This window comes from Staurois parvus, unplaced genomic scaffold (genome assembly GCF_062004578.1).
Source record: "Staurois parvus isolate SC_StPar_1 unplaced genomic scaffold, SC_StPar_1.0 ptg001200l, whole genome shotgun sequence".
Lineage (NCBI taxonomy): Eukaryota > Metazoa > Chordata > Amphibia > Anura > Ranidae > Staurois > Staurois parvus.
Window position 1 is genome coordinate 1529601 of NW_028318996.1, and position 27109 is coordinate 1556709.

At 46.3% G+C, this 27109-nt stretch overlaps 1 protein-coding gene across 1 annotated transcript in view; it reads left to right on the forward strand.

The window, feature by feature from the left end:
- LOC149438259 (nicotinamide N-methyltransferase-like) overlaps window positions 1–26189 on the forward strand; it is a 42091-nt gene extending 15902 nt beyond the window's left edge. Inside the window, exons 2-3 of the mRNA XM_089660065.1 lie at window positions 12918–13125; window positions 24032–26189. Coding sequence (XP_089516191.1) covers window positions 12918–13125; window positions 24032–24452 — 629 coding nt within the window. The 3' untranslated portion in view covers window positions 24453–26189. The remainder of the gene's footprint in view (window positions 1–12917; window positions 13126–24031) is intronic.
- The last annotated feature ends 920 nt before the right edge of the window (window positions 26190–27109 follow it).

Consider the following 27109-nt stretch of genomic DNA (forward strand, 5'->3'; position numbering starts at 1 on the left):
ACACTGATGCGACCCTGCTGCTGTCTCCTGGGCAACCCACCGACTGTTTTGCTCGCTGCCAAGCTGCCACCCTCTTCTCCTGATGATGCGGAAGAAATTGCCTGATGACGACGAGGCTGCCAAGTGCGATCAACCTCCTCATCATCAAGTAGGGTCTCCGCCTCACTACTAGCCCCCTCGGCTGCGTCTGGGTCAGGAGACAGACCTGTCTCTAGACCGGCTACCGAGCCACTCTCCTCGCCAGTACTTGTTCGCTTGGCTGCTGAAAAGGCCGATGTCTCCCCCCGTTCCTGACCGCCCTCTGTTAGCTCTTCCTCACTGTACAGTGGGGCTGAGCCCACAGCATGCGATACTTCGCTTGGTGAGGGAACAGCAAAGGACAGGGGCAGGTAGAGGACACGTGATTTCAGTGGGCTTGGTCCCGGGCCATGCCAACTAACGGTTGTGTCTGACGTACCCACCGACCGTTGGCTGTAGGTGTCAGAGGTGACCTGGGAAGAGGAAGACGACCGAGCCAACCAATCAATGACGGCAGGGTTGTCGGTGGAGACACGACCGCTGGATGACACCGGGAGCACTGGCCTCTGGCTGCGAATACTGCTGCCTCGACCCCTTCCTCTGCTGCCACGTCTGCTCGCTCCTAAAACATTGCCTCCTCTGCCACTCCTCTGCATGTTGTCTGACATACTATTTAATTCAACGATTAGGTGTCCCTGAGTAACAATTCTCTGGCACTCAGTAACAATTCTGTCTGTCCCTGAGTATGAATTCTGTGGCCCTGAGTAACAATTCTGTGTCTGTGCGAGTAACAATTCTGTGTCTGTGCGAGTAACAATTCTGTGTCTGTGCAAGTAACAATTTTGTGTCTGTGCGAGTAACAATTCTCTGGCACTCAGTAACAATTCTGTCTGTCCCTGAGTAACAATTCTCTGGCACTCAGTAACAATTCTGTCTGTCCCTGAGTAACAATTCTCTGGCACTCAGTAACAATTCTGTCTGTCCCTGAGTAACAATTCTCTGGCACTCAGTAACAATTCTGTCTGTCCCTGAGTATGAATTCTGTGGCCCTGAGTAACAATTCTGTGTCTGCGCGAGTAACAATTCTGTGTCTGTGCAAGTAACAATTTTGTGTCTGTGCAAGTAACAATTTTGTGTCTGTGCGAGTAACAATTCTCTGGCACTCAGTAACAATTCTGTCTGTCCCTGAGTAACAATTCTCTGGCACTCAGTAACAATTCTGTCTGTCCCTGAGTAACAATTCTCTGGCACTCAGTAACAATTCTGTCTGTCCCTGAGTAACAATTCTCTGGCACTCAGTAACAATTGTGTGTCTGTGCAAGTAACAATTCTGTGTCTGTGCAAGTAACAATTTTGTGTCTGTGAGAGTAACAATTCTCTGGCACTCAGTAACAATTCTGTCTGTCCCTGAGTAACAATTCTCTGGCACTCAGTAACAATTCTGTCTGTCCCTGAGTATGAATTCTGTGGCCCTGAGTAACAATTCTGTCTCTGTGCGAGTAACAATTCTGTGTCTGTGCAAGTAACAATTTTGTGTCTGTGAGAGTAACAATTCTCTGGCACTCAGTAACAATTCTGTCTGTCCCTGAGTAACAATTCTCTGGCACTCAGTAACAATTCTGTCTTCCCTGAGTAACAATTCTCTGGCACTCAGTAACAATTCTGTCTGTCCCTGAGTATGAATTCTGTGGCCCTGAGTAACAATTCTGTCTCTGTGCGAGTAACAATTCTGTGTCTGTGCAAGTAACAATTTTGTGTCTGTGAGAGTAACAATTCTCTGGCACTCAGTAACAATTCTGTCTGTCCCTGAGTAACAATTCTCTGGCACTCAGTAACAATTCTGTCTGTCCCTGAGTATGAATTCTGTGGCCCTGAGTAACAATTGTGTGTCTGTGCAAGTAACAATTCTGTGTCTGTGCAAGTAACAATTTTGTGTCTGTGAGAGTAACAATTCTCTGGCACTCAGTAACAATTCTGTCTGTCCCTGAGTAACAATTCTCTGGCACTCAGTAACAATTCTGTCTGTCCCTGAGTAACAATTCTGTCTGTCCCTGAGTATGAATTCTGTGGCCCTGAGTAAGAATTCTCTGGCACTCAGTAACAATTCTGTCTGTCCCTGAGTATGAATTCTGTGGCCCTGAGTAACAATTGTGTGTCTGTGCAAGTAACAATTCTGTGTCTGTGCAAGTAACAATTTTGTGTCTGTGAGAGTAACAATTCTCTGGCACTCAGTAACAATTCTGTCTGTCCCTGAGTAACAATTCTCTGGCACTCAGTAACAATTCTGTCTGTCCCTGAGTATGAATTCTGTGGCCCTGAGTAACAATTCTGTCTCTGTGCGAGTAACAATTCTGTGTCTGTGCAAGTAACAATTTTGTGTCTGTGAGAGTAACAATTCTCTGGCACTCAGTAACAATTCTGTCTGTCCCTGAGTAAGAATTCTCTGGCACTCAGTAACAATTCTGTCTGTCCCTGAGTAACAATTCTCTGGCACTCAGTAACAATTCTGTCTGTCCCTGAGTAACAATTCTGTCTGTCCCTGAGTATGAATTCTGTGGCCCTGAGTAAGAATTCTCTGGCACTCAGTAACAATTCTGTCTGTCCCTGAGTATGAATTCTGTGGCCCTGAGTAACAATTGTGTGTCTGTGCAAGTAACAATTCTGTGTCTGTGCAAGTAACAATTTTGTGTCTGTGAGAGTAACAATTCTCTGGCACTCAGTAACAATTCTGTCTGTCCCTGAGTAACAATTCTCTGGCACTCAGTAACAATTCTGTCTGTCCCTGAGTAACAATTCTCTGGCACTCAGTAACAATTCTGTCTGTCCCTGAGTAACAATTCTCTGGCACTCAGTAACAATTCTGTCTGTCCCTGAGTAACAATTCTGTCTGTCCCTGAGAATGAATTCTGTGGCCCTGAGTAAGAATTCTCTGGCACTCAGTAACAATTCTGTCTGTCCCTGAGTAACAATTCTCTGGCACTCAGTAACAATTCTGTCTGTCCCTGAGTATGAATTCTGTGGCCCTGAGTAACAATTGTGTGTCTGTGCAAGTAACAATTCTGTGTCTGTGCAAGTAACAATTTTGTGTCTGTGAGAGTAACAATTCTCTGGCACTCAGTAACAATTCTGTCTGTCCCTGAGTAACAATTCTCTGGCACTCAGTAACAATTCTGTCTGTCCCTGAGTAACAATTCTGTCTGTCCCTGAGTATGAATTCTGTGGCCCTGAGTAAGAATTCTCTGGCACTCAGTAACAATTCTGTCTGTCCCTGAGTATGAATTCTGTGGCCCTGAGTAACAATTGTGTGTCTGTGCAAGTAACAATTCTGTGTCTGTGCAAGTAACAATTTTGTGTCTGTGAGAGTAACAATTCTCTGGCACTCAGTAACAATTCTGTCTGTCCCTGAGTAACAATTCTCTGGCACTCAGTAACAATTCTGTCTGTCCCTGAGTATGAATTCTGTGGCCCTGAGTAACAATTCTGTCTCTGTGCGAGTAACAATTCTGTGTCTGTGCAAGTAACAATTTTGTGTCTGTGAGAGTAACAATTCTCTGGCACTCAGTAACAATTCTGTCTGTCCCTGAGTAAGAATTCTCTGGCACTCAGTAACAATTCTGTCTGTCCCTGAGTAACAATTCTCTGGCACTCAGTAACAATTCTGTCTGTCCCTGAGTAACAATTCTGTCTGTCCCTGAGTATGAATTCTGTGGCCCTGAGTAAGAATTCTCTGGCACTCAGTAACAATTCTGTCTGTCCCTGAGTATGAATTCAGTGGCCCTGAGTAACAATTGTGTGTCTGTGCAAGTAACAATTCTGTGTCTGTGCAAGTAACAATTTTGTGTCTGTGAGAGTAACAATTCTCTGGCACTCAGTAACAATTCTGTCTGTCCCTGAGTAACAATTCTCTGGCACTCAGTAACAATTCTGTCTGTCCCTGAGTAACAATTCTCTGGCACTCAGTAACAATTCTGTCTGTCCCTGAGTAACAATTCTCTGGCACTCAGTAACAATTCTGTCTGTCCCTGAGTAACAATTCTGTCTGTCCCTGAGAATGAATTCTGTGGCCCTGAGTAAGAATTCTCTGGCACTCAGTAACAATTCTGTCTGTCCCTGAGTAACAATTCTCTGGCACTCAGTAACAATTCTGTCTGTCCCTGAGTAAAAATTCTGTGGCCCTAATAACGTTTCTGTGGCCCTAAGTAACAATTCTCTGGCACTGAGTAACAATTCTGTCTGTCCCTGAGTATGAATTCTGTGGCCCTAACTAGCGTTTCTTTGTCCCTAAATAACGATTCTGTGGCCCTCATTAACAAGTCTGTGTCCCTGAGTAATGGTTCTCTGTCCCTAAGTAACTTCTCTCTGTCCCCAATTCTCGTTTCTGTGGCCCTAACTCTGTCCCTGTCCCTAGTACAGAGCGGTCTGCCTCTGTTCAATGACTGCAGGCAAATGAAGATTTCCAAAATGGCCGCTATATATACCTCGACCATTACACAGTGCTGGCTGGCTGGCTGCTGATTGGCTGATGCGATCACATGTCGTTGAGGAATGCATTATGGGGCAGCGCGCCTTGTCTGCGCGCCTTCCCCGACATCCCCGCTCCGTCGCCGCACATGTCAGCCGCCATTTTCGGAAAAATTTCGATTCGCGCGTCCGAATTAGGCTGTTTTTCGGATTCGGCACGAATCGAAATTTTTCCGATATTCGACTCGAATTCCACTTCGGATACTTCGATTCGCTCATCTCTAATTAAATCACTTGAATGCAATTCTGTTCCAGGACTGGATGGGTATTCCACACAATATTATAAGCAGTTTGCAGCTCTGTTGGTGCCTTGTCTTACTTGTCAATTTAATCATATTCTACAAGGTAGACAATTCCCCGGGGAGATGCTGTTGGCCAACATGTCCTTGATTCCCAATTCTTCAAAAGACCATACTCTACCACATAATTACAGGCTAATTTGGATCAGTAACAGCAGTCAAAATTAATGCTTCCCTAAACTTCAATATGTATTTAGGGCTCTCCCTGTTCATCTAACAAAATTATACTTGGACTCTTTTCAGTAAAATATTAATACATTTATATAGGCTAATTCCCATCCCCATTTTGCTAAATCCACCTTATATTGCTGTAAGGATAAAGGTGGCTTGGGGATCCCCTGCATTTGGCTCTATTATTTATCTGCATGTTTCTCCCAGTTGGACCAATGGAACATCCTTGACTCCAGAGTTCAATGGGTATGTTTTGAAAGTGAGTCCATTTTGCCTTTTTTGTTTGATGAGCCTATTATGGTCTACTTCTATTTCAGTGCAAGACACTACCCCACGTAATATTACAGTTGCTCAATCCCTTAGACTTTGGCAGATCTATAAACAAAAATTCAATCTGACCTCATCTACGCTACCTCAGACTTTGTTTTTGGGTAACCCTGCCTTTATCTATGGACTCTCTGGGCTCTTTTACTTCTCTTGGTGGATATCTTGAAACCTAATGTTTTGGTCTAACTTCCAAGTCAATTCCACCTTTGCTTCCCCATCATTATATTTAAAAATTTGCCAGAACACCCCTAGAGGCAAAGGCCTCATTTCTGATCTATATAAATATATGATTGGTATCAGTTCCCCAGAAAACTTGTCACATATGACTAAATGGGAGGAGGATAGTGGTACTTCATTCTCTCCAGGGGACTGGAAGGAATGTTTGACCAACCTTCAAAAGTGTACTCAGTATCTTAGTGTTCGAGAAACAGCCATGAAGCTGTTGATTAGGGGGTATCTAACCCCTGGTCAAACTACATACTATCTACCCTCCTGTACCCCCTACATGTTTCTGTGGCAGTTCTCTCCCTGGGATACTCCCGAACATCTTTTGGTTCTGTGACAAGGCATAATCTGTCTGGCGGAAAAAACAATCCTTTTTCATTTACCCTAATAGGTAGCCCTGTCTCATTGACTATGGCACATTGCCTACTGTTTGCCCCACTCCCAGGAGTCACCCATGTTCAAGAAAAATGTACCCACGCAATCTGTGTTGCAGTTCAGTTGGTTATTGAACTCCACTGGAAGACATACCCTTGTCACAGGTCAAATCCAGAGTTGATGTCATTATGCTAATGGTGAAATTATTTCACATCCTAGATAACTCAAAAATCACAATTCAAAGATAAGTGGGACCCTTGGAGAGATCAAAAACACCTTTTTTTTCTTTTAAAACGCTGTTCCCCCCTTTCCTTTAGGTTTCTCATTGCTAGTAGACACTGTTAGCCACCCGATATCCTTGTCTTGCATAACATCTTTGTATCTAGACTATTCTGGGTTCTATATTTTGAAATATGTTGACATTCCATTGCTCTTATTACTTTCTTATTATCACATGTCAAACCTGATATATATTGTGCCTTGGTTTGTATTAAGCATAACATATGCGTCATCATGAGTATTGTATCCCTTTATTTGCTCTGTTTTTGTATATTCTGTTATTGGATATGCTGGTTCTATTGTATAGTTTTGCAATCTTTAATAAAAGATAGTAAACAAAAAATAAATATATGCCTATTCCTTGCTTAATTTATACTGATAGTGCAGCATAATTTTCATAATGTGTTATAGCTGACGCACATATGATGTTAAGATTTAAAGTGATATTAAACCCAAAATAAAAAAAATTACCATACTGCAGTTTACCGATCATTAGTGGCTGTATTAATTTTCTTTTTTTTAGGCTTTTTTCCCTTCTGTTATCCCCTGGTGATCTGGCCAAAACATCTTCTGTATTATACAGACACCATTCTGGATAAAGGAGCACAGGGGCAGATTTGGGCAGCAGCGCTGTCAGTGTTGGAAGTACTAGCAGAGTTAACTACACTAACAAATTGAAGCTAAACTCCAGCTAACACTTTATATTCAGTTACAACAAAGATTTTTCCTTTTGGGATAAAGGATTTATATAAATGTAAAAAAGATGATCATTAGAGATGAGCGAATCGAACTAGGCGAACCGGAATTCGAGTCGAATTTCAGGAAATATTCGATTCGTGTCGAAACCGAAATTTTGCCTACTTCGGGTGCGCGAATCGAACATTTCCCGATCAGCCGGCAAAAGTGTCCCTGCAGTGAGCTCCGCTATTTCTGACAGTTCTCTGACAGAAGGAACACATGTTTAGCGGTTGAAACATTGTATCTATTAGTTTACATTTAGGATACAGATGTTTCAACCACTGTACATGTGAAGAAGTTGTGAGAGAACTGTCAGAAATAGAGGAACTCTGCACATACACTTTTTGCCGGCTTGGAATTATTCTTCTTTTCATCCTACTTCTTCTTCTTCTTCATCCTCAGAAGAAGAGGATGAGGATGAGGATGAAGAAGAAGAAGAAGAAGAAGAAGAAGAAGTAGGATGAAAAGAAGAATAATTCCAAGCCGGCAAAAAGTGTATGTGCAGAGTTCCTCTATTTCTGACAGTTCTCTCACAGCTTCTTCACATGTACAGCGGTTGAAACATCTGTATCCTAAATGGAAACTAATAGATACAATTTGTATCTATTAGTTTCCATTTAGGATACAGATATTTCAACCGCTGTACATGTGAAGAAGCTGTGAGAGAACTGTCAGAAATAGAGGAACTCTGCACATACACTTTTTGCCGGCTTGGAATTATTCTTCTTTTCATTCTTCTTCTTCTTCCTCATCCTCATCCTCATCCTCATCCTCTTCTTCTGAGGATGAGGATGATGAAGAAGAAGAAGAAGAAGTAGGATGAAAAGAAGAATAATTCCAAGCCGGCAAAAAGTGTATGTGCAGAGTTCCTCTATTCTGCAGATACACTTAGAGGAGCTCTGCAGATACACTTAGAGGAGCTCTGCACATACACTTTTTGCCGGCTTGGAATTAATCTTATTTTCATCCTACTTCTTCTTCTTCTTCTTCTTCTTCTTCATCCTCATCCTCAGAAGAAGAAGAGGATGAGGATGAGGATGAAGAAGAAGAAGAAGTAGGATGAAAATAAGAATAATTCCAAACCGGAAAAAAGTGTATGTGCAGAGCTCCTCTAAGTGTATCTGCAGAGCTCCTCTAAGTGTATCTGCAGAATAGAGGAACTCTGCACATACACTTTTTGCCGGAAACCGCTGTATGGAGTGAATGTCCCAGAACTGTCAGAAATAGACTATTTATGACAGTTCTGGGACATTCACTGCATACAGCTGTTTTAACCGCTGTATGGAGGGAATGTCATGGAACTGTCAGAAATAGACTATTAATGACAGTTCTGGGACTGTCCTTCAATGCAGCGGTTGAAACATTGTATGTATTTGTTTCCATAAATGGATCCATTTATGGAAACAAATACATACAATGTTTCAACCGCTGTATGGAAGGACAGTCCCACAACTGTCATTAATAGTCTATTTCTGACAGTTCCATGACATTCCCTCCATACAGCGGTTAAAACAGCTGTATGGAGTGAATGTCCCAGATCTATCAGAAATAGACTATTTATGACAGTTCTGGGACATTCACTGCATACAGCTGTTTTAACCGCTGTATGGAGGGAATGTCATGGAACTGTCAGAAATAGACTATTAATGACAGTTCTGGGACTGTCCTTCAATGCAGCGGTTGAAACATTGTATGTATTTGTTTCCATAAATGGATCCATTTATGGAAACAAATACATACAATGTTTCAACCGCTGCATGGAAGGACAGTCCCAGAACTGTCATTAATAGTCTATTTCTGACAGTTCCATGACATTCCCTCCATACAGCGGTTAAAACAGCTGTATGGAGTGAATGTCCCAGATCTATCAGAAATAGACTATTTATGACAGTTCTGGGACATTCACTGCATACAGCTGTTTTAACCGCTGTATGGAGGGAATGTCATGGAACTGTCAGAAATAGACTATTAATGACAGTTCTGGGACTGTCCTTCCATGCAGCGGTTGAAACATTGTATGTATTTGTTTCCATAAATGGATCCATTTATGGAAACAAATACATACAATGTTTCAACCGCTGTATGGAAGGACAGTCCCACAACTGTCATTAATAGTCTATTTCTGACAGTTCCATGACATTCCCTCCATACAGCGGTTAAAACAGCTGTATGGAGTGAATGTCCCAGATCTATCAGAAATAGACTATTTATGACAGTTCTGGGACATTCACTGCATACAGCTGTTTTAACCGCTGTATGGAGGGAATGTCATGGAACTGTCAGAAATAGACTATTAATGACAGTTCTGGGACTGTCCTTCAATGCAGCGGTTGAAACATTGTATGTATTTGTTTCCATAAATGGATCCATTTATGGAAACAAATACATACAATGTTTCAACCGCTGCATGGAAGGACAGTCCCAGAACTGTCATTAATAGTCTATTTCTGACAGTTCTATGACATTCCCTCCATACAGCGGTTGAAACCGCTGTATGGAGTGAATGTCCCAGAACTGTCAGAAATAGACAGAAACTGTCACAGAACTGTCCTTCTTCTCATCCTTCTCCTTCTTCTCATCCTTCTTCTCATCCTTCTCCTTCTTCTCATCCTTCTCCTTCTTCTCATCCTTCTCCTTCTGCTCATCCTTCTCCTTCTGCTCATCCTTCTTCTCATCCTTCTCCTTCTTCTCATCCTTCTCCTTCTCCTTCTTCTCATCCTTCTCCTTCTCCTTCTTCTCATCCTTCTCCTTCTCATCCTTCTCCTTCTCCTTCTCATCCTTCTCCTTCTTCTCATCCTTCTCCTTCTTCTCATCCTTCTCCTTCTCCTTCTTCTCATCCTTCTCCTTCTCCTTCTCATCCTTCTCCTTCTTCTCATCCTTCTCCTTCTCCTCATCCTTTTTCTTCTCATCCTTCTCCTTCTCCTTCTTCTCATCCTTCTCCTTCTTCTCATCCTTCTCCTTCTTCTCATCCTTCTCCTTCTTCTCATCCTTCTCCTTCTTCTCCTTCTTCTCATCATTCTCCTTCTTCTCATCCTTCTCCTTCTTCTCATCCTTCTCATCCTTCTTCTCATCCTTCTTCTTCTCATCCTTCTCCTTCTTCTCATCCTTCTCCTTCTCCTTCTTCTCATCCTTCTCCTTCTTCTCATCCTTCTCCTTCTTCTCATCCTTCTCCTTCTCATCCTTCTCCTTCTCCTTCTTCTCTTCCTTCTCCTTCTTCTCATCCTTCTCCTTCTTCTCATCCTTCTTCTTCTCATCCTTCTCCTCCTTCTTCTCATCCTTCTTCTCATCCTTCTTCTTCTCATCCTTCTCCTTCTTCTCATCCTTCTCCTTCTCCTTCTTCTCATCCTTCTCCTTCTTCTCATCCTTCTCCTTCTTCTCATCCTTCTCCTTCTTCTCATCCTTCTCCTTCTTCTCATCCTTCTCCTTCTCCTTCTTCTCTTCCTTCTCCTTCTTATCATCCTTCTCCTTCTTCTCATCATTCTCCTTCTTCTCATCCTTCTCCTTCTTCTCATCCTTCTTCTTCTCATCCTTTTCCTTCTTCTCATCCTTCTTCTTCTCATCCTTCTTCTTCTCATCCTTCTCCTTCTCATCCTTCTCTTTCTTCTCATCCTTCTCCTTCTCCTTCTTCTCATCCTTCTCCTTCTTCTCATCCTTCTCCTTCTCCTTCTTCTCATCCTTCTCCTTATTCTCAGCCTTCTTCTTCTCATCCTTCTCCTTCTCATCCTTCTCCTTCTCATCCTTCTCCTTCTTCTCATCCTTCTCCTTCTTCTCATCCTTCTCCTTCTCCTTCTTCTCATCCTTCTCCTTCTCCTTCTTCTCATCCTTCTCCTTCTCCTTCTTCTCATCCTTCTCCTTCTTCTCATCCTTCTCCTTCTTCTCATCCTTCTCCTTCTCCTTCTTCTCATCCTTCTCCTTCTCCTCATCCTTTTTCTTCTCATCCTTCTCCTTCTCCTTCTTCTCATCCTTCTCCTTCTTCTCATCCTTCTCCTTCTTCTCATCCTTCTCCTTCTTCTCATCCTTCTCCTTCTTCTCCTTCTTCTCATCATTCTCCTTCTTCTCATCCTTCTCCTTCTTCTCATCCTTCTCATCCTTCTTCTCATCCTTCTTCTTCTCATCCTTCTCCTTCTTCTCATCCTTCTCCTTCTCCTTCTTCTCATCCTTCTCCTTCTTCTCATCCTTCTCCTTCTCATCCTTCTCCTTCTCCTTCTTCTCTTCCTTCTCCTTCTTCTCATCCTTCTCCTTCTTCTCATCCTTCTTCTTCTCATCCTTCTCCTCCTTCTTCTCATCCTTCTTCTCATCCTTCTTCTTCTCATCCTTCTCCTTCTTCTCATCCTTCTCCTTCTTCTCATCCTTCTCCTTCTTCTCATCCTTCTCCTTCTTCTCATCCTTCTCCTTCTTCTCATCCTTCTCCTTCTCCTTCTTCTCTTCCTTCTCCTTCTTATCATCCTTCTCCTTCTTCTCATCATTCTCCTTCTTCTCATCCTTCTCCTTCTTCTCATCCTTCTTCTTCTCATCCTTTTCCTTCTTCTCATCCTTCTTCTTCTCATCCTTCTTCTTCTCATCCTTCTCCTTCTCATCCTTCTCTTTCTTCTCATCCTTCTCCTTCTCCTTCTTCTCATCCTTCTCCTTCTTCTCATCCTTCTCCTTCTCCTTCTTCTCATCCTTCTCCTTATTCTCAGCCTTCTTCTTCTCATCCTTCTCCTTCTCATCCTTCTCCTTCTCATCCTTCTCCTTCTTCTCATCCTTCTCCTTCTTCTCATCCTTCTCCTTCTCCTTCTTCTCATCCTTCTCCTTCTCCTTCTTCTCATCCTTCTCCTTCTCCTTCTTCTCATCCTTCTCCTTCTTCTCATCCTTCTCCTTCTTCTCATCCTTCTCCTTCTCCTTCTTCTCATCCTTCTCCTTCTCCTTCTCCTTCCTCATCTCCAAGGGCATTTAAATTAAAGGTACAGTGTTCTGCACTAATTTAAAGGCTCTCTGAAGCCTAGAAACCCTTTAAATAAGTCATCTTCGTAGCGGAGAAATTCGCATCGAATCGAATTTCACACTGGAATTCGCCGAATCAGCCGAATCGAATTTTTCATTTCTTCGCTCATCTCTAATGATCATTTTAAGCACTCATTCTAGTGTTAAATCCCTGTCTCATCCCTGTAAATGCAAGAGAACTTTTCTGTGGAAAAATAACACACTTACTGGTTGGATTACCAGATAAGAATAGAAAAAAGCTCAAAAAAGGAAACTAATGCAGGCATCACATCTAAGAAATAGTAAGCTGCAATATAATAAATGTTTGCTTTTGGGTTTAATACGTCTTTAAAGTGGTTGTAAAGTCAATTTTTGTTTAAATTTAAAAAACGGGAATATTTACCTTCTCTGTGCAACATGCACAGAGCAGCCCCTTACCTCCTCTTCTGGAGTCCTCCACCAATCATCAACTTCTCCTCTTTTCTGAGTGCCCCCTCAGCAAGCAGTGTGCTCAGGATGCACCTGTGCAGCTGTACACCCTAGCCAGCCTGTTTGGGTCCATAGAAAAACACTGCATAGCTTGGCAACGTCCCCCAGCTCCCTCCTTCCTGAACATGACTGATAGCAGCAGGACCCAATGGCTCTCATTGTTCTCAGTGTAGCCTGTGAATCCAGGTAGAGAGAGCAGCTTTGCTGCAGATGAGCACAGCACTGGATGGAGAGAGGTCTCAGGTGAGTGTTTAGGGGTGGATGGCGGGAGACAAGTAGTGTGGAGTTTTTTACCTAAATTCATAGAATGCATTAAGGTAAAACACCTCTTGACTTTAGAACCACTTTAATGTACAGTTAGGCAGCAGAGTGTGTCATGCATGTCGGAATTGTGCATATTCTGGTGGCACACAGTTGTGCTGTAACTGTCTTGAATTCAAATTGTATGTGTGTAGAAACTATAACACAGCTCTCCTTGAAGGTTTTCTTTTGTTTTTTAATCTTTTGCTGCAGGTGACTTTAAAGGAGATGTGTTGATTGACATCAGCATTGGTCCCATCATTCACCATCTCTATTCGGCCCAGGAATGTTTCAGAGATATCATCCTTCTCAAGCCTACTGACCACTGTATTGTAGAAGTGAAAAAATGGACTGATAAACGAACCGGAGCATTTGATTGGTCACATACCTGTACAGTTGGTACAGAGATGGCAGAAAACAGGTGAAGTAACTGCCAGCTTTTTGTCAGAGTTAGGAGGACCAGACATAATTTTTAGAACATTTTTGTAGTTTTTTTTAAGCCTGAAATTTGCCATTTTAGCTTGTAAAAAAAGATTTTTAGATCATGTGTTAATACCTTACTCTGATGCTTTAAATACCAACTTTATATGTAAGACAAACGCTTAAATAATCATTTTTGGCACAAAGCATGTTATTCCCAGCAAAAGAATAAAGTGGAGGGGAGAAAAGAGAGAAGAAAGGGAGGACTGTGGAGAATAGGAGAGAACAATAAAGAAAGAGAGCGGAGGCAAGGAAAAGAAGAGGAAAGGGGAAAGCAGATGAAGCTGGGAATAGATAAAAAGGAAGGAGAGGGGAGAGAAGGGCAGAGGAAGTGAGTATTGGAGTAGAGGAGAAGAGAACAGGAGGGGGAGGTAAAGAGGAGAGAGGAACGGTGAGGAGAAGCAAAGAGTATGCGTGTGGAGGACAGGAGAGGAGAGAGTAGGGGTGCAGAGTGTTTGTTGGGCTCCATGTGGACCAAGTTCTACAAAACAAAAATCACTTGGTACAACTGTGTATTTCAGTTCGTATTTCAGATAGCCCTGAAAATATATTTCTATCTGATATAATTCTCAAAACTCAGGACTCTCCTATTTCTTCTTGTCCATGTGGTGAGCTCAAACCCCAGGACCACTTAGTCTGCATTTCTACAAGTCTAGGTGGACTAGTCTCATGAAAACCAGGGATAAAATATCCCCCATACTTAAAGCAGAGTTCTAGTTGAATAAAAAAAATAAAATAAAAAGCAGCTACAAAAACTGTAGCTGCTGTATTTAAAATACTGACACTTATCTGTCCCTCGGTCCAGCTGTTTTCTCACTATGGCTACTTCCACCAGCCGTCTTCTCTCCCCTGTACTAGCAACTGCAGTGTGGGCCCCTGGCTGTGACAGCTTGCAACTTCACAGCCGGGTGCCCACTGCACATGTGCGAGCAGAGGCGGACTGACAACTCATGGGGCCCCCAGGCAATAGGGGATCATGGGGCCCCTGTGTCCTTGCCCAAACTAAAAAAAACCTATGAAAAAGGTACCAAGGGCATCTCATGGGGCCCCCTACTGACCCCGGGCCCTCGGGCAGTGCCCTAGTTTCCAAATGGTCAGTCCGCCCCTGTGCGCGAGTAGCGCTTCTCTTTGTGAATGGTCCTGTATTCTTCTGGGACCTGTCACATGTCCCAGAAGACTACTTGAAGGGAGGGGGAGGACAACTTTCGCTTCCGATCACCTTAGGCGATCACATCGAAAGTGGGAGTGGGTACCTGTCAAATTCTAGTACCCGCTCCCCAAAAGGTACCAATCCTTAACAGGGAGTGGGGGACAAAGCCTTAAAGCGGAACTTCCCCTTTTGGGTGGAGCTCCACTTTAAGGCTCACAGTGGGTGCAAACATAGTGTCCCATGCCCTCTCCCTACAGAAGTATTTGGAGCCCCCAGCTTGCAAAGATCAGAGTAGTCTATACCACCACTTTTACCAAACACCATACCTACTGTCAGGGCTCCCGGGTATGACCAGAGGTATGTGAACTGACGCAGGGAAACGCAGGCTTCAGGGTCCTGGAAAACCACACACCAAGGCAGAGACTGCAGGTCTGGCCATCACTTAAATACACCTGCATAATCAGCTTCAGGTGTTTGGCTGGCTGCAGGGTTGAGTCTCTGATTGCTGGGAGCACCCGCTGGCCAGCCCTGGTACTGCAGCCCACAAGGCAGGTGAGTCCCACCATTACTGGCAAGTCCATTCCTGACAGTACCACCCCCTCAAGAAGCGGCCTCAGGACGCTCCAAACAGTCCTAGCTGGGCAAAATGTTTCACCGCCCGGGTCTGGTAACTGGCGGGATATCAAAGACTGGCACACCGGGCAGGACTCCGGGGAGCGGCACACCGGGCAGGACTCCGGGCAGCGGCACACCGAGCAGAGGCACATCGAGCTGGACTCCGGGCAGAGGCACATCGAGCTGGACTCCGGGCAGAGGCACATCGGGCAGGACTCCGGGCAGAGGCACATCGGGCAGGACTCCGGGCAGAGGCATATCGGGCAGGACTCCGGGCAGGACTCCGGGCAGAGGCACATCGAGCTGGACTCTGGGCAGAGGCACATCGAGCTGGACTCCGGGCAGAGGCACATCGAGCTGGACACCGGATCACCAGGCGGAGCAGCAGGCACCGGACCACCAGGCGGAGCAGCAGGCACCGGACCACCAGGCGGAGCAGCAGGCACTGGGCCCCCAGGAGGGGCGGCAGGCACCAGGCCCCCAGGCGGAGCGACAGGCATCGGGCCCCCAGGCGGGGCGGCAGGCATCGGGCCCCCAGGCGGGGCGGTGGGCCCCCAGGCGGAGTGACAGGCATTGGGCCCCCAGGCGGGGCGACGGGCATCAGGCCCTCAGGTGGAGCGACGGGCATCGGGCCCCCAGGCAGAACGACGGGCGTTTGGCCCCCAGGCGGAGCGACGGGCGCCAGGCCCCCAGGCGGGGCGGCAGACGCCGGGCCCTCGGGCAGGGCGGCAGGTGCCGGGCCCCCAGGAGGGGCGGCAGGCGCCGGGCCCCCAGGAGGGGCGGCGGGCGCCGGGCCCCCAGGCGGAGCGGCGGGCACCGGGCCCCCAGGCGGAGCGACGGGCGCCGGGCCCCCAGGCGGGGTGGCGGGCGCCGGGCCCCCAGGCGGAGCGGCGGGCGCCGGGCCCCCAGAAGGGGCGACAGGCATCGGGCCCCCAGGCGGAGCGACAGGCATCGGGCTTCCAGGCGGAGCGACAGGCATCGGGCCCCCAGGAGGGGCAGCAGGCACCGGGCCCCCAGGAGGGGCGGCAGGCACCGGGCCCCCGGGCGGAGCGACAGGCATCGGGCCCCCAGGCGGCGCGGTGGGCGGTGGGCCCTCAGGCGGAGCGGCAGGCACTGGGCCCCCAGGAGGGGCGGCAGGCACCGGGCCCCCAGGTGGAGCGACAGGCATCGGGCCCCCAGGTGGGGCGGCAGGCATCGGGCCCCCAGGCGGGGCGGTGGGCCCCCAGGCGGAGTGACAGGCATTGGGCCCCCAGGCGGGGCGATGGGCATCAGGCCCTCAGGTGGAGCGACGGGCGTCGAGCCCCCAGGCAGAACGACAGGCGTTGGGCCCCCAGGCGGAGCGACGGGCGCCGGGCCCCCAGGCGGGGCGGCGGACGCCGGGCCCTCGGGCAGGGCGGCAGGTGCCGGGCCCCCAGGAGGGGCGGCAGGCGCCGGGCCCCCAGGAGGGGCGGCAGGCGCCGGGCCCCCAGGCGGAGCGGCGGGCACCGGGCCCCCAGGCGGAGTGCCGGGCGCCGGGCCCCCAGAAGGGGCGACAGGCATCGGGGCCCCAGGCGGAGCGACAGGCATCGGGCTTCCAGGCGGAGCGACAGGCATCGGGCCCCCAGGAGGGGCGGCAGGCACCGGGCCCCCAGGAGGGGCGGCAGGCACCGGGCCCCCGGGCGGAGCGACAGGCATCGGGCCCCCAGGCGGGGCGGTGGGCGGTGGGCCCCCAGGCGGAGTGACAGGCATCGGGCCCCCAGGCGGGGCGACGGGCATCAGGCCCTCAGGTGGAGCGACGGGCGTCGGGCCCCCAGGCAGAGCGACGGGCGTTGGGCCCCCAGGCGGAGCGACGGGCGCCGGGCCCCCAGGCGGGGCGGCGGACTCCGGGCCCTCGGGCAGGGCGGCAGGTGCCGGGCCCCCAGGAGGGGCGGCGGGCGCCGGGCCCCCAGGAGGGGCGGCGGGCGCCGGGCCCCCAGGCGGAGCGGCGGGCACCGGGTCATCAGGCACAACAACGGGCATCGGGTCACCAGGCATCAGGTCATTTGGCTCGCCAGCGGGCACCGCGTCATCTGGCAAGGCAGTGGGCACCGAGTCACCAGACACGACAGTGGGCTCCGAGTCAGCTGGCACGACCGCGGGCACTGGGTCAGACATTGGATCGTCTGGCCCGACAGCAGGCATCGAGTCAACTGGCCTAATGGAATCATCAGGCTGGATCAGTTCATCAGGCTGGGTAGAAACATCATGCTGGGTAGAGGCATCAGGCTGACTGGAGGCATCAGGCTGGGTAGAGGCATCAGGCTGGGTAGAGGCATCAGGCTGAGTAGAGGCATCAGGCTGGGTAGAGGCATCAGGCTGAATTGTGGGCGCCGAGGCACCAGGCTGCACCACGGAAGGCAGGTTTTCAGATGGGAGGCTGACCGGTTTGGATACTGGCAGGATGGTATTGGTTGGAAAGAACTTTCGCCTTTTCCTGGTTTTAGTTACCGGAGCACTGTAAGTAAGCGCAGGTTTGTAAACGGATGGAGCAGCTGGAGAGAGAGAAGAGCTGGAGGATGGAACAGGGGAGGGAACAGTTGCTACAGAGGGCTTCTTTACAGGGTTAAAGGCAGGATAGGTGCAGCGAGTGGGAACAGGGTACTGACATGCGGTAGATAGCAGGGTATACTGGGCTGTAACTGGAGGTGCTGTTGGGAATGCAGGAATAGAGCTTTGAAGAAATAGATTAGAAGCAGGACTGGGTTTTTGCAAGCTGACTGAGGCTGGGTGCAACAAGTCTGATCACGTCTGCAGTATGGGTTGAACAAAGCTCAGCTTACACAAAGCCTGTCTGACCAAAGACTGCACTGCGTTTATACAATCCCTTAATACCTGTGGTGAACATGCAGAATAATGCTCCAAGAAGCAATCCACATCATCCTCTAATAACCATACCAGGGACTCTACCTGGTCTGCACTAAATGGTGGCAAAAAGTCATTCCTGCTTTCAGGGGTACCAGATGAAGCCAACTCTACACAAACCTGAATCAAAGGTTGCACCTCAGAGAACTCTGTGCCCTGATCTACTAGAACATGAGCGATCCGTATACATTCTAGCAGTTGATCCCGGGTATACTCCCTCAGAGCCTGATAAGCATATTCTCTGTCATCAAAAACCAGCAGCGACAAATACACAACCTCATCAAGATGCATCCTTCCCAGCAACAAGCCAAGATGGCTTCCCTGTGCAGCCACTTCTGGTCAGGATTTGCCTTGGTGTAATGTCAGGGCTCCAGGGTATGACCAGAGGTATGTGAACTGACGCAGGGAAACGCAGGCTTCAGATAAGTTATAAACAATATAATTTATTAAAGACTAACAATACAAACATAAACGCAGTGCAATACTAAAACATAACACAGTGCAAACGAACCAAACCAAACCAACCACAGATAACAATACATACAATGCAAGCGTCGTCAGGCAGGCCGGGTCAATAACAATCGGGCAGGTAGGTACAGGGGGTCAGGCAGAGAATGGTCGGGGTCACAAGCCAGGGATCAAACAGGAGAAGTCAGCAGAGGTCCGGATCAGGCAGGGTCAGCAACGAATCAGTCAGACAGGAACAGGAACAGGAATGCAGGTAACAAGATACAGGGCCCAGGAAAACCACACACCAAGGCAGAGACTGCAGGTCTGGCCATCCCTTAAATACACCTGCATAATCAGCTTCAGGTGTTTGGCTGGCTGCAGGGTTGAGTCTCTGATTGCTGGGAGCACCCGCTGGCCAGCCCTGGTACTGCAGCCCACAAGGCAGGTGAGTCCCACCATTACTGGCAAGTCCATTCCTGACACCTACTGAGTATGACCCTTCCTTCCTTGTCTTATAGATTCTTTCTTTTTGGTAAAAGATCCCAATAACAGCAGTGTGTAATAACAGTAATGTGCAGACCTGAAGGCAGTTAAACATTATGCTATTTACATAGAGAGATATTGATGCTTGTGCTGCAAGGTTGTCTTACTCTATAGCAATGCAAACAGAGGTGTAGCACCCTCCTAGTTTGATAGTTGTTAGGTAAATGTAATTGGCTATCAAGGTCCTACTTTTCCTCAGGGCTTGTGCTGCTCCATGTCCTGGCATCCATCTTAGGTCTGCAAAGCATTGTGGGATCCTTTATGCTTTTAGCCCTCTGCGGCTCCTCCCCCAGGAGGTGGCGGCTTATCACATTTAAGTCTGCTGTTTGCAGCTGTCCATTGCATTTGTGTCCTGTCTGTTGCACAGCAGCAAGCTCCTGTTTAGTTAACTCTTTGCTCTCCTGGATACTGACTTGGCTTTGGCTAAGACTCTTCCTGGCTTCTGACCCTGGCTCTGGCGACCATTCTTCCTGGCTTCTGACCCCGGCACTGGCGACCATTCTTCCTGGCTTCTGACCCCGGCTTTGGCGACCATTCTTCCTGGCTTCTGACCCCGGCTTTGGCTACGATTCCCGCTGGTTCTCGACTTGATTATCCTGGAAGACGACCTCAGCAGGAGAACTTCTGTCCTACCTAGTCATCCGCTGTTGCTGTTGGACTTGCATAGACTCTTGCCTTGTTTCTGTGTAAATAAACCTACCTTTAATTGCACCTCCTTGTGTGTCTGGTTCCTCGGTCCCTGACATTGGCTCCTCTGTAGACAGCAGAAAAGGGGTTAAATGTGTTAGGAGCTGTTCCGTGTCTTACGGGCTGCTGGCCTGTTGCTTCCCCCATCTTCTGGAGTGTTCCAGAACATAGTGGGAGGTAGAGCAGGGTTGGCAGTCTGACTATTTATGGATCTGCAGCCTATTTCTGAAGAGGCATGCTCAGTAGGTGGAGGGAAAATGCATAAATACTCTGAGAAATGGTAGCTTGGAGAGCAGAGTCCAGGGTCCATCCCTCTGGAGGTGACCTGTATGCTGGGGGCTCTGCTCCAGGGACAGAGAGGAAGAAAAAGGAAAAGAGGCCTCGGGAGTTGTTGCAACCATCCAAGTCCCAACTAGGTTTACTTGGAGACCCTACTAGATTGAGACAGCCTGGGACTTTGTGGAGTCAAGAGCCAGGAGTTCTGGAGAGTAGAAGCTTCATGTTTGGGACTGGGGAAGGACCATGTTTTGGGACTTAATCCAGTCATACTTACAAAAGAAGTGACTATGGAGTGCAATATCTCACAATTCAGGACCGGGTGCAACCGAAAGCAGTGCCAGACAACCAATGGCACACCATTTGTCAGTGACTGAATATGCAGCCAGGTGCAGTGCAAGACAAACAGGCTTTGTGCTACTTCTACTGCTGCTACTACTGGTACTACTTCTACTACTACTCCCACTACTAGTAGAATTACAGGACGACTTTGCAGCCTATGGCTGTGCGAGACAGCTGGCAACCTGTACAGTACAGCCAGGAGCTTATCTGTCCTCCATGTTGTACAAAATTCTGCAGTTTTCGACAGTGTGGGGTATCCCATGTTCCTAACCCGATCCAAGTTCATTGGTCCCTCAATAAAAACCCCCTGACTTTACTGAGCCTGAGGAAGAGTGCAGAAAATAACGTGTGCCTGGCTGTTGGTGCTGTAAAGGGGAAATAGGCCCAATCACCAGTGGGTCCTTTGGGGGTAGTGCTACAGAGGTGAAGCACAATTTTCTTCCACAGTGTAAACAGCATAGAATTGTTTATGCAAGCATAGTTATCAGAAGAAGAGCCTTAGTACCAACATCTTGCATCACACAGAGTCCAGTGTCTCTGGCAAATCACAAGAGCCTTCTTTTTTACTCCCCATCTCTTTTGGGAAGGAGGCCCTCGCTATCTCCTAGAGGGGAAAGCACTCAAAGATGTTCACATTATCATTATTATACAGGATTTATATAGCGCCAACAATTTTCTTAGCACTTTACAAAATAATGGGAGACAATACAGCAACAGTACAGTTCAATACAAGAGGTTTAGGAGTGCCCTGCTCCTTGGAGCTTACAATCTAAGAGGGAGGGGCTGGTGGTACAAAAGGTAATAACTGTGGGGTGTGGACTGGTAGAAGGAATAGAAGTTTCCATAATTAGCTGAAGGCAGCATAGGCTTCCTGAAGAGATAGGTTTTGAGAGATCGCCTAAAAGTGGGCAGAGTAGGCGATAGTCTGATGGATTGGGGTAGAGCGTTCCAGAGGATGGAGGAGGCTCTGGAGAAGTCCTGGAGATGAGCATGGGAGGAGGAGACAAGGGAGCTAGAAAGTAGGAGGTCATGGGAGGAGCGGAGAGGACGGTTTGGGTAATATTTGGAGACGAGATTGGTGTTCATATAGTGGTACTGTTCTCTTCAACCCAGAGAAACCATCCTCACACACTTGCAGCCTACTCCATTCCACCAACCAACCCAAAGCAATTCCCACTGGGACCTTAAATACTACTTAGGAAACCCAAATTATGGGCATACTAGACTCCCTGACAAAATACCGAGGAAGGGATGTGCATCCAGTTAAAAGAGGACAGGAGACCAGACGAGGAAAGGAGCGTAAAGGAGAGGAGAAGTAAAGGAGAAAAGAGCATGAAGATAGAGATATACAGTAGATAAGGTGATCAGAATTAGTGATTCAAATGAAGATTGATTGTAAAGGTACATTTTTTAAAAATAATAAACATGTCATACCTACCTGCTCTGTGCAGTGGGTTTTACATACTTTTTTCACCATTTTGACATTGTACTACCTAAGGGGGTGATCATGGATTGTTTTGACACTTATTTGCTGTTACAATGATGATCGCTGTCACAGCAAGGTTTTGCACTGTCATGAATGGGTTACATTCATGACAGCTGTGATTACTAGTGATCTGTGATTGGCTACAGCTAATCACATGGTACAGGGTCCTGTGACTGGCCCAGGTACCATGTGATAGCTGTGGGGCACAGCTGTTATGAATTAATTCGTTCATAACAGTTTTGTTGACATTATGATCATGTGATTGCATAGAGATCACATGATCTCCCGGCTGCCGAATGCAGCCGGGTACTGGGATCCACAATCCACTGAGTCCTGTGGACAGAGCGGTCACGGAAGCGGCATGCTGCGTGCCCGAGGTGGTGCACCAATGCTTACATGCTAAACAACGTACAGATACATCCCTTAGCCTGTAGCTGCCACCCACCTGCAGTACATACAGTCATGGCCGAAATTGTTGGCACCCTTGATATTTTTCCTGAAAATCAAGTATTTCACACAAAAAAGGTATTGCATTAACACATGTTTTGCTATACACATGTTTATTCCCTTTGTATGTATTGGAACAAATATAAAACAGAGGCAGAAAAGCAAATATGACATAATGTCACACAAAACCCCAAAAATGGGCTGGACAAAAGTATTGGCACCCTTAACTTAATATTTGGTTGCACACCCTTTGGAAAACATAACTGAAATCAGTCGCTTCCTATAACCATCAATAAGCTTCTGACACCTCTCACCCGGAATTTTGGACCACTCTTCCTTTGCAAACAGCTCCAGGTCTCTCTTATTGGAAGGACACCTTTTCCCAACAGCAATTTTAAGATCTCTCCACAGGTGTTCAATGGGATTTAGATCTGGGCTCATTGCTGGCCACTTCAGAACTCTCCAGCGCTTCTTTGCCATCCATTTCTGAGTGCTTTTTGACGTATGTTTGGGGTCATTGTCCTGCTGGAAGACCCAGGATCTTGGACGCAAACCCAGCTTTCTGACACTGGGCCCTACAGTGCGACCCAAAATCCTTTGGTAATCCTCAGATTTCATGGTGCCTTGCACACAGTCAAGGCACCCAGTGCCAGAGGCAGCAAAACAACCCCAAAACATCATTGAACCTCCACCATATTTTACCGTAGGTACTGTGTTTTGTTCTTTGTAGGCCTCATTCCGTTTTCGGTAAACAGTAGAATGATGTGCTTTACCGAAAAGCTCTATCTTGGTCTCATCTGTCCACAAGACGTTTTCCCAGAAGGCTTTTGGCTTACTCAAGTACATTTTGGCAAACTGTAGTCTTGCTTTTTTATGTCTCTGTGTCAGCAGTGGGGTCCTCCTGGGTCTCCTGCCATAGCGTTTCATTTCATTTAAATGTCGACGGATAGTTCGCGCTGACACTGATGCTCCCTGAGCCTGCAGGACAGCTTGAATGTCTTTGGAACATGTTTGGGGCTGCTTATCCACCATCCGGACTATTCTGCGTTGCAATCTTTCATCAATTTTCCTCATCCGTCCACGACCAGGGAGATTAGCTACAGTGCCATGGGTTGCAAACTTCTTGATAATGTTGCGCACTGTGGACAAAGGCAAATCTAGTTCTCTGGAGATGGACTTGTAACCTTGAGATTGTTGATATTTTGCCACAATTTTGGTTCTCAGGTCCTCAGACAGTTCTCGTCTCCTCTTTCTGTTGTCCATGCTTAGTGTGGCACAGACAGACACACAATGCAAAGGTTAAGTGAACGTCTCTCCTTTTTATCTGCTTTCAGGTGTGATTTCTATATTGCCCACACCTGTTACTTGCCCCAGGTGAGTTTACAGGAGCATCACATGCTTGTAACATTCTTATTTATCCGCAGTTGTGAAAGGGTGCCAATACTTTTGTCCAGCCCATTTTTGGAGGTTTGTGTGACATTATGTCGAATTTGCTTTCTTTCCTCCCTTTTTTTGTTTTGTCCCAATACACACAAAGGGAATAAACATGTGTATAGCAAAACATGTGTTAATGCAATACGTTTCGTGAGAAATACATGATTTCCTGGAGAAATATCAAGGGTGCCAACAATTTCGGCCATGACTGTATACTGCAACTAGTTAATTTAGAGAATGCATTAAAGTAAAAAACCTTCTGCCTTTACAACCACTTTGAATGAGTTTGATTTATTTATATGTTTATTTATTTCAATCTTCAATTATTCTAGTTTTTTAAAAAAAAAAATCAAAAATGCCCAACATAGCAACATTCCATTCTTCCTTTCTCCAGTTTTATGTATTCTCGCTATGAATAGCCATCTACAGATTAGAAATGTTAGCAGCATGTCACCTGCTGAGACCTAATATACTCAATGCCCCACAGAATATCTGTTGAATCTTTTATGTGACATTAGATGTGCTTCTGCCTTTCAGTGTGCAATGTGAGGACAAAGAAATTGGACTCAGGGACGCCATTACCCATGTTCTAAAATTTGATCTTGACCAGGAAAATCTCACCGACCCAGTGGTGCTTCCACAAGCTGACTGCCTTGTGCTCGCCTCTATTCTGGAAGCCATCAGCAAAGACCTTGAAGATTTTGTGAGAAACTTCAGGAGATTCTCAAAGCTTCTAAAACCTGGCGGACACTTGTTGTATTATGGATTTTTAAATGGCACTTTCTATATGGTTGGCGGAGACAAGTTCCATGTTGTCAAGTATAATGAAAGCAACTTGAGAAGTATACTCAGTAATGAGGGGTTTATCATCAGCCATTTGGAGGTTTCCCAAAGAATGGCGAAGAATGATCTGTGTGATTTTGACTCAAATGTGTTCTGCATAGCTTGTAAAGAATAGACACATTAGGCTGTGTTCACACCACTGTGTTGAAGGATATGTTCAGCTTTGTTAACAAAAAAAAATAATACTAATTTTTTTTGCAGGTAAAAAAGTGCATTTATTATTGAATTTTTTTACTAGGAGCCTGCAAAGCATTGCACCCATGATCAGCAGCAGGGATAGGCTGACAACTCATGGGGCCCCTGGGCAATAGGGGATCATGGGGCCCCTGTGTACTTGCCCAAACTCAAGAAAGCCTATAAAAAAGGTACCAGGGGCATCTCATGGGGCCCCCTACTGACCCCGGGCCCTTGGGCAGTGCCGGAGTTTCCAAATGGTCAGTCCACCCCTGATCAGCAGAACGCAGATGCAATACAAGGCTCCTGCAGACTCTCAGTTACATAATGACAGGGAGCATCAATAAACTACCTGGAGCTCTCATCATCTCATTGGGAACTACAAGTCGACAGCCAAAAAGGCTGTTGATACTTGAAGTTCTCCCATTTACAGAACACGTGAGTAAATGCTGCGGGCAGGTGGGCGGGGTCCCGCACGGCCACGTATTTGTAAAAATATGACAGCAGGTGTGGGGAGAGGATCCTGCTCACTGTCACAATGGGGGATTGGGTGGGGGGGGGCTGCTGCAACAGAAGCATGTTACATGTTATACCCTGAATACAGGTGTAACATGTAACATGTTGTAAAAGGTGAACTTATCCTTTAAGGAGCCCATAGGTTATGCAACTTTCTTTCCTTTCATCACAGGTGGAAGGAAAGAAAATAGCTTGACTCCCCCATCAACACAGAAAATAGCTTGATTCCCCCATAAACACAGTCAGTATTGATGGGGAATCCCTCAGATCCCAGAGCTATTGTGTTCTGCCTGCTGGGAGCCTTCCCCACCAACAGAACACAAAAACCACTGCTTTCGGCTATAGCTGCCTACAGCATTCACTTGAAAAAAAATCAGACAGGCTGGTTGTACTAAAATCAATCAATTGACTTCAGTACAATCAGCCTACTCATAGATGGATCGAAACTTGGCTGGTCCCTGCTGAATCGGCTGAGATTCGATCCATCTATGGCTAGCTTTAAAAAAGCACATGAATTTTAATCAAAAAGCATAATCTGTTTTGAATGCAATTTTAATGTGTTGCATTAAAATATAATGCAAAGCAAAGCTTGGGTTACATGTATTTTACATGCATTTTTTTCCTTTGAAATTTGACACGTGACTTAAAAGATGCGCTAATGCATTTTGAATTTTTAGTGCGTTTTTCCATGTGTTGCCTTTGACTATATTGTAAAGTGCATTTGTACCAAAAATGCACAAAAGATGCAGAAAGCTGAAGTTTTCAAAAAGTAGAGTAGTTTCCTCTAACACTGATATAAACAGCTTCATACGGTAGATTACAATGGTAACTCGAGTTATCATGCGCTTTGATTCAGCATTGTAGAGTATATAAAAAAGAACAGTGTGAATAGGTCCTTAGGTAGCAAAAGAATTCATAAACAAATTTCAGCATACTACCTATGCACTGTTCCCGGAGTGGAGGAAGTTCTGTGGACATAGCGAGAGCCAAAAAAACAGTTTTTCACACTGACATGAACAAGCTATGGCCATTTTTAACCAGCATTTCTTGGCAGGCAACAAAAGGTACAGAAGCCCTGATGAAGAAGGCATCCTAAGACCTCTAAAACATGTTCAACATTGCTGGATTTTTTTGACCTAATAAATAGACAAAAGTCAAAATATTCTGATTATAAAATATTTATTTGTAGTGGTTCTATACTAGACATCACTAAATAGTGAACTCCAGTCTGGCCGTGAGATGTATGATAGTTTTATTATGACCGTGATACATTGTTTATAAGTGAATTCCATTCACAGTGGTGTATCTAGGATATGGCAGCTATGGAATATGATAAAACCTATTAAACCTGCGCTTAGATATTATACAAAAAATAATGAAAAAAAATATTTCAAATAAAAATCAAAGAAAAGCAACTCGCATAAAAGGCAATATGAATAATATATAATACACAAATTGCAGCGCTAATCACAATCAAATTAAAGCAGGGCCCATTCCTGTACCAAGCAATAGTAACTCCAAAAACACCATACCAACTGTGAAGTTTGGAGGTGGGAACATCAGTAGTAATTCTAGCACTAGACCTCCTTTGTAAATCTAAAATGATAGCTTGTGCAGGCTTTTAAAGCGTTGCCTATGGATATTAAAACTGTATGTAGTTTTTCGCCATTGCACGGGGAATGCTCAGTTTTAAAGCATGCCATGTTTGGTATCTATTTACTCGGCATACCATCATCTTTTACACCCTGTTCCAAATTATTATGCAAATTCTATTTAAGTGTCACAAAGATGAAATATTTTGTTTTTCAGTTTAACTCATGGATGGCCTTGTGTCTCAGGGCTCTTTTGATCACTGAAAACAATCTCGGACACCTGTGATAATTAGATTGCCAGGTGAGCCCAATTTAAGGAAAAACTACTAAAGGAGGGTGTTCCACATTATTAAGCAGAGCACCATTTTCAAGCAATATGGGGAAGAAAAAGGATCTCTCTGCTGCCGAAAAGAGTGAAATAGTTCAAGGCCTTGGACGAGGTATGAAAACATTAGATATTTCACGAAATGTAAGCGTGATCATCGCACTA